Source organism: Cervus elaphus, chromosome 23 (genome assembly GCF_910594005.1).
Source record: "Cervus elaphus chromosome 23, mCerEla1.1, whole genome shotgun sequence".
NCBI classification, from domain to species: domain Eukaryota; kingdom Metazoa; phylum Chordata; class Mammalia; order Artiodactyla; family Cervidae; genus Cervus; species Cervus elaphus.
In genome coordinates, this window is record NC_057837.1 from 38,016,039 (window position 1) to 38,028,336 (window position 12,298).

The window sequence follows — 12,298 nt, forward strand, 5'->3', positions numbered from 1 at the left end:
GAAAATAAAAACTACTTCCTGGACTAACATATACAACTCAGGGTACATTCTTCATACTTTACTGAGTTAGCATGAAAAAGTAGTAAAAAGAAGAACATGGACTAAATAGATGAGATGCTATCAATAATTAAAGGGGGGAGGGAATTTCCTTGATCTTATTCAATCACTACGGCACTTCAATTTTCTCCTGATTTCTGACCAGTAGAGTTACATATATGTTTTGATAGCTAAAATACGTGTGTGTGTGTGCGCTGGCACTTATGTAAAATAACTTCAGAGAAATGCTATTTATATATTAAAGCAGGACAAGTCAAAATTAAGGTAGGAAAATGAACAGAGATTCCTCATCTTCACTTTAAGAGCTGTGACAACCCACAAGCAGCCACAAGCTGCTTACTTATTTACAAGTTCAGTACAAGCTCGCTTTCCCACGGAGAAAAGATCGAACAGGCATGGCCAGTCCTCAAAAGCAAAATAAAATATGTAGACTGAAACCTACTTCATCTGGAAGAGCGCTTGTCAAACTTCAACATGCATATGAACCACCCAAGGATACAGTTTTGCTCAGATTCTGACTCAGCAGCTCCAGTGGGACCAGAGGGGCCGGGTTTCTAAGTGGCTCCCCGACAATGCCCATGGCTGTGGCTCTGGTCTCTGGGCCACACTCTTTGAGTCATGGGGAATTAAGCAAGAGTCTGAATCTATCCTTGCAGGGAGCCGGCCTGAACGTACAGGCCCCTTACGGCCCTAAGAGAGAACAAAGGGTCTCTCTTTGTCCTGCCACCCCTTCTTGTTAAAGTATAGACTGGCATTTGTCTCCTTCAGGGAAAAAACACACCGGTGACCTTTTGCCTGTTTTTCTGGTGCTGATAAACTCATCATGCTCGAAACCTGTTTTCCATCTAGATAATGTTCTATTGATGAAGCCTGTTTTCTATCTAATGTTCTATTGATCTTAATCATGTTGGGCGCTAGGGTAATTAATGCTTTACTGATCTTGAGTGTGGGAATTTAAAACATCTGTAGCTCTGCACGTATACAAACCCTCGATCTATTCTTAGTAACTCCTGTTAGCGTATATATAGGCGTGGTATTCTTCAATAAAGTCGGCGGAGTCAGACGCAAGTAGACTCCGTCCCTCTCAACCCCATCTTTTCTGAGTCTTACTTTTCCTAGGTACTCTGGTAATTGCATTCTCGACCAGTTCGTTTGCCGGCAGGTTCCGGCATATCCTCACGTATGTGCATCACAGGATGCCTGACACATGCAGCTTAATGACCACACTGGACAACATAGAGGGTGATTATTCCTGAGAGCCCGACCCTTCACTATGTACAGATAAGGTCATGAGAAGCAGAGAGGGGCAGGAACTGTCCCAGACTGGAGGAGGCTGAGGAGACAGGACACCTGAATGCAGGCAGGACCCAAGATCAGGCAACCTGTGAACAGGGTAACCGGTGAGATTTCACACAAGTCCCTTACCAGTCTGATCTGTTCACCAATGTCCTGGTTTCAACCTTGGTGCTTTGCTATTTGGATGTTGACTTTGGGGGAACTGAATGAAGAGTATGGGAAAACTCTGAGCTATTTTTACAGCATCAGAGAAGTCTAAAATTATTTCAAAATAAACCAAGAGAGTTTGGCCAGGTTTCGTTCCTCATTTAAAACTGCCTGCATTCAGGAAACTATCTAGATGTCCATCATCAGGTGAATGGATAAAGAAGCTGTGGTACATATATACAATGGAATATTACTCAGCCATAAAAAGGAATGCATTTGAGTCAGTTCTAATGAGGTAGATGAACCTAGAGCCTATTATACAGGGTGAAGTCAGTCAGAAAGAGAAAACAAACATCATATATTAATGCATATATATGGAATCTAGAAAGATGGTACTGATGAACCTCTTTGCAGGGCAGCAATGGAGATGCAGACATAGAGAACAGACTTGTGGTCAAGGGGCAGGGAAGAAGAGGGAGAGAATAGCATGGAAACATATACATTACCGTATGTAAAGTAGATCACCAGAATTTGCTGTGTGACTCAAAATAGCAACCCACTCCAGTACTCTTGCCTGGAAAATCCCATGGATGGAAGAGCCTGGTAGGCTACAGTCCATGGGGTCCCAAAGAGTCAGACGCGACTGAGCGACTTCACTTCACGTCAGAGCTCAAACCAGCACTCTGTGACAACCTAGAGGGATGGGATGGGGTAGGAGGTGGGAGGGAGGTTCAAGAGGGAGGGGACATATGTGCACCTATGGCTGATTCATGTTGACGTTTGGCAGAAACCAACATCATACTGTAAAGTAATTATCCTTCAATTAAAAATAAATACATTTTAAAAAGTATATAAAACTATCTCCATTCAAACAGTCTCCTAGGACATCAAACACCAAGGCACAGCCTCTTAACCATACCGGCATCCACACGCTCCAGGAAAGGCTTCCATGAAGGGATTCAAAGGACCCCTCCAGACCTGAATCTCAGAGACAAGCAGCCATCCAAGAGTCGGTGAATCCCCACGTAAGACTCTCCATTTCCATGGAGTGGTCCTGAGAACAAAGCCTGCAGGTCACAGACCAGGATGGCTGGTGTCCATCAACTCCAGAGTCAGCTGGGCAGTAGGAGAACATGAGAGCTGGACACGCTGTCATCAAAGCTCACCTTTCTCCCACGTGAACAGGAAAGAGCTGTGCCCAGAGCAGCCACGTGTTAAAGCTCAATAATTGAAACCTCCTCCATCAGAAGGAGGGGTGCTCAGAAAAAAACAATAAAAGCCCCCCTTTCGGCAGCTCAAAGGGGGCTAACGAGATGATGTCTCTGAGGGGACTGACTTCCGTGTGGGCTTCAGACGCCGTCTAGCACCAGACTGACCGTAGGTGAAAGAGACCCTCCTTCTTGGAGGCACAGTCAAGCTTGGTCACAGGGTCAAGGACAGGGTGTCACAGAACCCACGGAGAGGCCCAAGGTGCTGGGGGGGGGGGGGGGGGCGGGGCATCATGGAAGGCTCCAGGAGGAGGTAAGGCCGGTCCTGGGTGCTGCAGAAGCAGAGGGACTTGCAGAAAGAGGCGTGAGAAGCAGAGAGGCGAGCACCAGGTCTACAGGGGTGGTCAGGAGAGGAGAGGGGAAGAGAGCTGCCTACTGACAGCCCCGGGTCACTTCGAGAACAGAGTCGAGCTGATACAGGGGGCAGAGGCAGGTAGCAGCTGTGGGCCTCGAAGCAGCCTGAACTTCACTGTGAGCCAGGTGACTGGGCATTTCTGCCTGGACCATTTGGATCGACCAGCTGATATTCATCTCCCCACTTGGCTGCAGGCAGAAGCCCAGCCAAGCTCTGCTTGGTGTTCCTGGACCTCACGTGGGGTTCGCCAGAAACATCTGAGTGAAAGACAAGTGTTCTAGCACAGTTGTGGGGCCTACCTTTGCACACACGGTCCTCAGGGATCCTGAGCTATGCCTCACGTGAGTCCCATCTGGAGGGTGACTTCCTGCCTCAGTCCTCTTAGGCCCCCACACTCCTTTGGGTCCAAGGTCATTTCAAAAAGGAAAAAGAAATCGTGTCCTTCCCATATTACATGCCGTCTTACCAAAACCTACCACCAGATGGTACTAAGGGACTTTCACAAGAAATGATGTCTGGGCAACACACTTTCGCAAAAATCTGACTTTTTTCACTTCCCTGTCACAAAAACTCAACTGATGCAACTTAGAGAATTTAGAGGGCCTGTCCTTTCTTAGGCACCTGGAATAAGTACCATCTCATACATGGCCCACGTTCAGGGGTCTCATGCATGGTCCACGTTCAATCTCAAAAGCAGGGGCCCCCAGCTCCAATCGTGGGTACTGTTGCGGGCAACCTGCAGGCCAGTGTTCTCAAAGCTGGCAGAGCCACCTGGGGATGCTTGTTGAAGGAGATGTTGGCCCCTCCCCAGAGTCCTGATTCCATAGGTCTGGGGCAAGTCTGTGAATGCCCTAACCATATGCAGAGCCAGCTGCCACAGCCCTGCTGGCCGGAGCCCTCAGGCTGCAAGGAGCGCTGCCCCCCACCGTCCCCACCACATCCCCAGTCCCAGCCCTGCCCTCACTGAGGGGCTATGCTGACCGGCCTCCCTGGGAACACACAGCTTAGCTATTCTATCTGAAAGTCACGGCAACATTTTAAAATCAGCAAAAAACCAGCTGTGAACATCTCATGAATCAGGCTGTGGAAGGCCCAGGCCAGGAACATGAGTGGCCCAGATGTAGAACATCGCGGCTCAGTGTGGGATCCCACCCCCAAATTAGTGACCTCCAAGTGTGGTTCCTCGGCTAGCAAGAAGCACCTGGACTTTAGAAAGGCAGATTCTTGGGCCACAACCCAGACCTACTGAGTCAGAAACTCTCAGGTGGGTCCAGACATGTGTGTGTTTTAATTTGAGCTAATCAGGCAGACTTTTGGCCCCGGTGACCTTTACCCCTTAGCTTCTGCCCAAGACTCTGTGGTGTTAGCTGGCAAAGAGACTTTCCAGATGTAAGCAAGGTTCTTAAGCAGTTTAGCTTAAAAAATAGGGAGATCATTCTGGATTATTCCTGATCACATGAGCCCTCAAGAGTAGAAACCAAAGAGAGCAGATGCATGAGAAAGAGTCAATGTCCCTGAAGATGGAGGAGGCCACCCACCAAAGAGAGTGGGCGGCATCTGGAATGACTCCTGGCAGTAAAGAAACAGGATCCTTGTTCCCACAGGCACACAGAACAGAATTCTGCCAACATGACTGGGCTTGTGTCCACTTCTCCAAATGCTTATTCACACACACACATGTACACACACCCACACGTACACACACATACAACTTATACACACATATATGCATACACATGTACACACATACAAAAATATGCACACACATTATACACACATGTGCACACACACACACACATACCCTCCCTCCATCCTCTCAGAGCCTCAGAGAAAATCACATATTTATCAGGTCACCAAATAGACGCGTCTGGTCCTCAAGCCACAGTTTGTCGCCAGAGCAGGACGAGTTTTAAGGGCAGCCAGGGTCTCTGCCTTGGGGACCATGTGCAGACCCCCATGTGCTTTCTGAAGCCCCTGAGTCACTGCACAGTGAGGGGCATGTGGTGCGTGGGGCAGGAATAGAGATTCTGGACTCAGGGCCTGAAATTTGGTAACACTGAGAACTGACGAAAAGCACCATATCCCACAGGGCTCCAACATGTGATTCTTCTGGTGGCATTGGTGGAGTAGAGACAGAGAGTAACATATAACATTTAATGGTCTACGTAGAGGCGCAGATTTTTTAAATTCTTGTTCTCTAGTCCTTTACATGTACGTGTCAAACCAAACATCAATTTACTTTTGGATTTGGGAAATGTGGTCAAACAAGAAGGAGTGTGTTCTAACCCAACGTCCCCATCAGAACAGCCAGATACATGGAACCAGAGAAAGAAACTGGAGGAATCATGGAGATGCCCCGCAAGGCTTGTGAACCACAAAGAAAGTCCGTGGAAATAGGATTGAGCTTTTCTGGTGAGTTGTTTGCAAATTAAGCTTCACCAAGAAAAGAAAAGGGGTGGGGTGAAAATGCAAAGTTTCCACTAACAAATTCTGAGCAGAAGCAAATGCAGAAACAGCCCCTCTCTCCAGGGCTACAGTCAGATTTCAGAGAAGAGAGTTCAGGTCAGAAGCAGGAAGCACAGATTCAAGTGAGTGGAGGACTAAAGACCCCAATCAATCTGTGTCCATTTCTTATTTTTAACCAACAATTTTAAACTGGGCAAAACAGGTTGGTTATGCACGGGTGGGAGCTTACCCTTGGTGGGGGAGGGGGCCTGAGGGAACCTCTTGGGAGCCAGAAATTAGTGGGATCTATTGTCCCTGCTTCTCTGGTGGCTCAGAAGGTAAAAACGTCTGCTTGCAATGCGGGAGACCCGGGTTTGATCCCTGGGTCAGGAAGATCCCCTGGAGAAGGAAATGGCAACCCACTCCAGAACTCTTGCCTGGAAAATTCCATGGATGGAGGAACCTCATTGGCTACAGTCCATGGGGTCGCAAAGAGTCATACAAAAAAAACAAGCGACTTCACTTTCACTTTCACTGTCCCCTCTGGCCCAGAGCCTTTCCAGTCTGAGCAGGAAGGGCAGTGTCCTGGGCAGCCCTCCGTCTATGCAGACAGCTGGTCATCCCCCTAGGGACGCTGTCTGTCACTTGAGGGCTGGGCACACAGGTGTGCCAATTTGTGAGAATTTACAGTGAGACAGGGCTTCCCTGGTTGCTCAGTGGTAAAGAATCCACGTGCAATGCAGGAGATGCAGGAAATTTGGGTTCAATCCCTGTGTCAGAAAGATCCCCTGGAGGACGGGATGGCAACCCACTCCAGTATTCTTGCCTGGAGAATCCCATGGACAGAAGAGCCTGGCAGGCTATAGAGCCCATGGGGTCACAAAGAGTTGGACACAACAGAGGGACTAAACAACAACAAAACAACACAGTGAGACAAACGCGCGCACATCTCTGCAGGCTCGAGACACCAGAATGAACCTGCAGACGGAGGGTGGGGCGCACCTGGGCCTGCAGCTCGGTTCTCTGGGCCTGTAGGAGGCAGAGCATCTCCCGGCCGTCCTCCAGCTGGCACTGCAGGGCGGCGGCTTCCCGTTCCGTCAGGAGCTTCTCCTACACAAAGAAGCCAGACTCAGCATCACACACTTGTCATGAGAGGAAACACGGAGAGGCGGGGAGAGGCCTCCTGTGATCTGCACATTCACATCCCCCCCCAGATTCACAGGTTGAGTCCCTGACCCCCTCCCGCCATGGGAAGGCATCTGGGCTGGGACTTTGGCAGGAAGGGAGGTGAAGATGAGGTCACTAGAGTGGGGCCCCCATGGTGGGATTAGCGCCCTTACAAGCAAAGAAGGAGGCACCAGGGCCTAAATGTGCTTTGTAAAGTGCACATGAATCCCTGAGCATCTTGCTGAAATGGGGACTGTGACTCAGTGGGTCTGCTGGGGGGGTCTGGCTGGACAGTCTGCGGTTTTCTCAAGTTCCCAGGTGATGCTGAGGGTCTCTAACAATCACTAAGGCCATCAAACTAGGTCTGGACAGTTCTACGTTCCTACAACTCAGACAAATGGGGCTACAAGGAAACAAACTATTATGATTTTGTAAGTGTGCTCTGATATAACACACCTTTGAATTAAAGGGGAAAATGTTTGCAAAATACAATAAAGTGTCTGGAAAGAAATCTCTGACAAAGAAAATTATGTTTTAGGAAAAGCTGTGTTTTAGACCAGTTCACTTGTGACTTCCCAGGGGGCACTAGTGGTAAAGAACCCACCTGCCAATGCAGGAGACATAAAGAGATATGGGTGTGATCCCTGGATTGGGAAGATCCCCTGGAGGAGGATATGGCACCCTACTCCAGTATTCTTGCCTGCAGAACCCCATGGACAGAGGAGCCTGGTGGGCTACAGTCCATAGGGTCACACTGAGTTGGACACAACTAAAGCAGCTAAACACACACGCACACAGTTCACTTGGCATTAATGGTAAGCAATGTGGACAAGAATATCCCCATCAAGGCCAAAAAAAGTAACCCTTCTGCCTCTCAGATGTTACCTGGCAAGGTTCAACTATGTCCCAAAAGCAAATTTGGGGATTTCTTTAGCTTTGATATAAAAAGTTGGATTCAAATAAACATAAACCAATCAGCTAACCTTGCCCACTGCTTCTGCAGGGTGTGGGCTTAGGCAGGCTTCTATCCTAAGTCATCTTTGCAGACAAACACAGAATCTCTGAACAGTCCACAAAACCCTGCCCTCAGTGTAACACTTCTCCAGAGAAAGACCACATGACATTTCTGTTTTAATCTGTATCCTTCTCAGTGTATTTCTACACATACCATATCACGCATCACAAAATCCCATAAACCACAGTAGGAAAAAATATAGGTCAATATCCTGTTGAACTGTTAAACAGCTGAGTGAGGAAGGAATCTGAAACATTATACTGAGAATACAGTTTTACACCCAAATCCCAAAACAGCTTCAACCATCTCTAACCTGTCCTGACAGTTTTCATGTCCCAGACTTGCCTCATCATTAACAGGGCCTGATGTGAAAAACACAGTCACTCACTATCTTCAATTTTCTGGATTCAAAATTATGGTCAAATTGATAAGGGGAATAAGAAAACAAACAACCCAATTACATATATATATACATATGTATATATATATGCAAAAGACTTGGGTCTTGGTCCAACAAAGAAGATTTGTGAATCATAGATACATGGATGGCAGATAAGCATCCACATGTCTTGACTGAAAAGATACTCAACAAGGAATTCCCTGGTGGTCCAGTGGTTAGGATTCTGTGCTTTCACTGCTGAAGGTTTGATCCCTTTCGGGAATTAAGATTCCTGCAAACCATGTGGTGTGGCTAAAAAAAAAAAAAACAATGCTCATAACAAGATACACAACACAACTATTAGAACAGCAAAACCAAAATAAAAGCCCAACATCCCCAGTGCAGGCAAGAAAGCAAAGCAACAGAAGCTCCCATCTGTGGCTGAGGGCGGGGATGCAGCGATGCTACAGAGCTTGGGAGATAGTCTGGTAGTTTCTTATAAGCTAGACAAGGAAGAATAGCCTGTGATCCTCGAGAGGACAAACACCTAGGAAGACGGTCAGCAGCAGAGTTTATGTCCTCAAATGTCTAGATACCCTTGTTCACTGAGAGACTGAAAGAGCAGAAGAGTAAACTTGAATATGAATGCTCAGGTCGGGTTGCGGCCCCCAGACAGTCCAACCTGATGGCTCTCCCTGGGCCTCTGGGCACCTGGGGCTGCAGGACCAATGCCCACGTGTGGCCACCCCACTACTGGGGCTCCTGCCCTTACCTCCCGCATCCCACTCGTTATGGCGGCTGCCTGCGGGGTGGTCTGGATGATCTGCTGCAGGATGGTGACATAGGTCTGAATCTCCAGAAGATTCTGTCAGGGAAAGAAAGAGTCCTCATTAAAACCTGAACTGCCTGAGTTTCTCCCTCCGGGCCAATGTGACCCTAGGGACATCAGACAGTGACCTGCTCGGAGGGTGCCTGATGCCTCCTTTTATCTACACAAGAGTCGCCCTCCGCCGCCTGGAGCAGGTCCTGAGGCAGAGACACAGACACTGAAGCTGGAGGGAGGCCAGGTTCCTGGAGAGGTCAGCCCTCAGGTCTGCTGTGCTCAGGTGACACAGGTGGGCAGGAAAGGAGTGTCTGGCACTTGCATTTTTAAGATGCACACGCTCAGAGAGGTTAGACCACTGGCCTTAGGTTACACAGATCTGGGACTGGACTTTCCCAGAACACCAAGCACCCCCACCCCACTGCGGCATGAGGCTATGAGAAGCGGGTAGGGCTGAGGGCAGAACACAGCAGTACTTGAGAGGAGGAGGCTCCTGCTATTGCTGTTTAGTCGCTAAGTTGTGTCTGACTCTCTGCGACCCCGTGGACAATAGCCCACCAGGCTCCTCTGTCCATGGCATTTCCCAGGCGAGAATGCTGGAGTGGGTTGCCGTTTCCTTCTCCAGGGGGCTCCTGCAGGCCACATGTTCCCTCAGAGGCAGCAGTGAAAATTTACAGTTTTTGCACTTTCTCCATTTTCTGACCTGAACCAGTTGATAGGCAACAGCCTAATCAAGACAGATCCGCGTGCAATCACTCTGTGGACTGTAATGTCTGTCATAGATACTGGCTCCCACCCCAACCCCTGGCACACACACCCCAAAACCACCTTCCCCCTCTGCACGTCTGGTTCACTAAGCACTGTTCAGCCCAGTTCGCCTGAGTAGCCCACTCCAGCTGTCTCATTTTCCAGCCACAAGAGCCCCGGACTAGTTTCCGGTGGGAAAGGGCTGCAAGAGGGGTTGTTGTTACCTTTTTGTACCTGTCCTTGGCCGCACTGATGTCATCCTGCAGAAACTGGGCTTCAATCTGAAGACGCAGGTTACGTAGCAGGGCTTCGTCTGCCTCCTGCAATGAGAGGGTCACAATTCCGACTCGGAGAGGCCATGGGGTGGGTGTGAAATCTGAACACACAGACCACCGGGGGTCTGGTTAACATGCAGACTGCTATTTGGTAGGTCTGGGAGGGTGTCCGGGATTCTGCATTTCTAGCAGATCATTGGGTTAGCCCACTGGACCTGGTCTAGCACAGTAGCTCTCAGGTGGGGGTGATTCTGCCCCCTTGGGGACATTTGGCACAATATGGACACACTTTTAATTGTCACCATTTGGGAAGTGGAGTGCTACTACCGGCATTGAGTGGGTAGGGGTCACAGATGCTGCTAAACATCTCATAATACATAGGACAACCTCACACAACAAATAAACCTCCAGTCCCTAATGCCAATAATGCCAGGGCTGAGAAGCCTTGATCTAGAAAGATCAGGGAGCAACAGTATGCTTGCATGCCAATAACCTTAAAATTGCTTCCCTGGTGGCTCATATGGTAAAGAATCTACCTGCAGTGCACGAGACGCAGGTTCAGTCCCTGGGTGGGGAAGATCCTGTGGAGGAGGAAACGGCAACCCACTTCAGTATTCTTGCCTGGAAAATTTCATGGGCAGAGGAGCCTGGAGGGCTACAGTCCATGGGGTCACAAAGAGCTGGACATGACTAAGCGACTAACACACTTTCGAATTATGGTGCTGGAGAAGCCTCTTGAGAGCCCCTTGAAAAAAGGAGATCAAACCAATCAATCCTAAAGGAAATCAACTCTAAATTATATTCATTGGAAGGACTGATGCTGAAGCTCCAAAGCTTTGGCCACCTGATGTGAGGAGCCAAATCATTGGAAAAGACCCTTATGCTGGGAAAGATTGAGGGCAGGAGGAGAAGGGGGTGACAAAGGATGGGATGGTGGGATGGCATCACTGAATCAATGAACATGAATTTGAGTAAACTCCAGGAGATAGTAAAGGACAGGGAGGCCTGGTGTGCTGCAGTCCCTGGGATTCTCCAGGCAAGAATACTGGAGTGGGTTGGCATTTCCTTCTCCAATGCATGAAAGTGAAAAGTGAAAGGGAAGTCGCTCAGTCGTGTCTGACTCCTAGCGACCCCATGGACTGCAGCCTACCACGCTCCTCCATCCATGGGATTTTCCAGGCAAGAGTACTGGAGCAGGGAAATGGGTTAGAGACTTAAATAATTTTATACTGAAACAAAACTCCAAGAAGAAACAGGAAAAAACCTCCCTGACATGGGTGTCGGCAATGAATTTTTGGACGTGACACTTAAAGCACAAGCAACAAAATAAAAAATTGACAAGTAAGACTATTTCTTGCTGCTGTTTTATTCAGTCATGTGGCATCTTTTGCCACACCACAGATTGTAGCCCACCAGCTTCTCTATCCATGGGATTTCCCAGGCAAGAATACTTGAGTGGATTGCCATTTTCTTCTCCAGGGGATCTTCCCAACCCAGGGACCAAATCCACATCTTCAGCATCTCCTGCATTGCAGATGTTTCTTTACCACTGAGCCACTGGGGAAGCCCAAGCAAGACTATATCAAACTCAAAAGCTGTGCACAGCAAAAGAAATCACCGATGAAGTCAAAAGACAAACTATCAAGTAGGAAACCTTAATTTTAATAGTTTTCTCCCGAGGACTGTTGACACGTACCTTGGGACCACCCATCTTCAATACAAAATGCATTTTTTAACATGAATGCTGAGGTGAAGAGTGTTTGCTCCTTTAAAGTTGGAAATGACACAACAGAAGGTCAAACGTTCTTACCAAACTTTTTGATAAGTCACCAACTTTTATCTCATCAATTTTCCTTTGACCAACCAAACAGGTGTGAAGAAGTATTTGTGCTCTTAATAAGAAGGTAATATGATGTGTGGAATTGACTTAAATGCTTCAACAATTCAGTGATATGTTACAGGGCCAAGGACCTTGTTCCTTTCCCAAGACACCTCTGCCTTGCATTTCTACCAATACCTGAGGCCTTGCTAAGTGCATCTTTACTGACTTCTTAATGACTTGCTAAAAAGCACTATGAATGTTAGCAACAGGCTCTCATCCATAGAGGTAGAATGTAGTCTGCTAAAATATTTAAGATATTCTCCACCTCTGCGTGAACAGAGTTAAGACAGTCAAGGTATGTGGACAGGACAAGATATTCTGAGACACTTGCCCTCCTGGTACTAACAGGGGTTAGGTTCATCATGCTGAATTGTCATTTCAGAAGACCCACGCTGCCCACCCCTGGGAGAGCAGAGCATTACTGATGGTCTCACGCAGACGC

The 12,298-nt window shown here is 48.1% G+C and overlaps 1 protein-coding gene across 3 annotated transcripts in view; it reads right to left on the minus strand.

The window, feature by feature from the left end:
* The window catches only part of BFSP1 (beaded filament structural protein 1), a 65,283-nt gene that overhangs the window by 10,381 nt on the left and 42,604 nt on the right, over positions 1 to 12,298 (minus strand). For all 3 annotated transcript variants that reach the window (XM_043883066.1, XM_043883065.1, XM_043883067.1), the window contains exons 3-5: positions 9,924 to 10,019; positions 8,902 to 8,994; positions 6,571 to 6,678 (exon numbers count right to left, since the gene is read on the minus strand). In XM_043883066.1, coding sequence (XP_043739001.1) covers positions 6,571 to 6,678; positions 8,902 to 8,994; positions 9,924 to 10,019 — 297 coding nt within the window. The remainder of the gene's footprint in view (positions 1 to 6,570; positions 6,679 to 8,901; positions 8,995 to 9,923; positions 10,020 to 12,298) is intronic.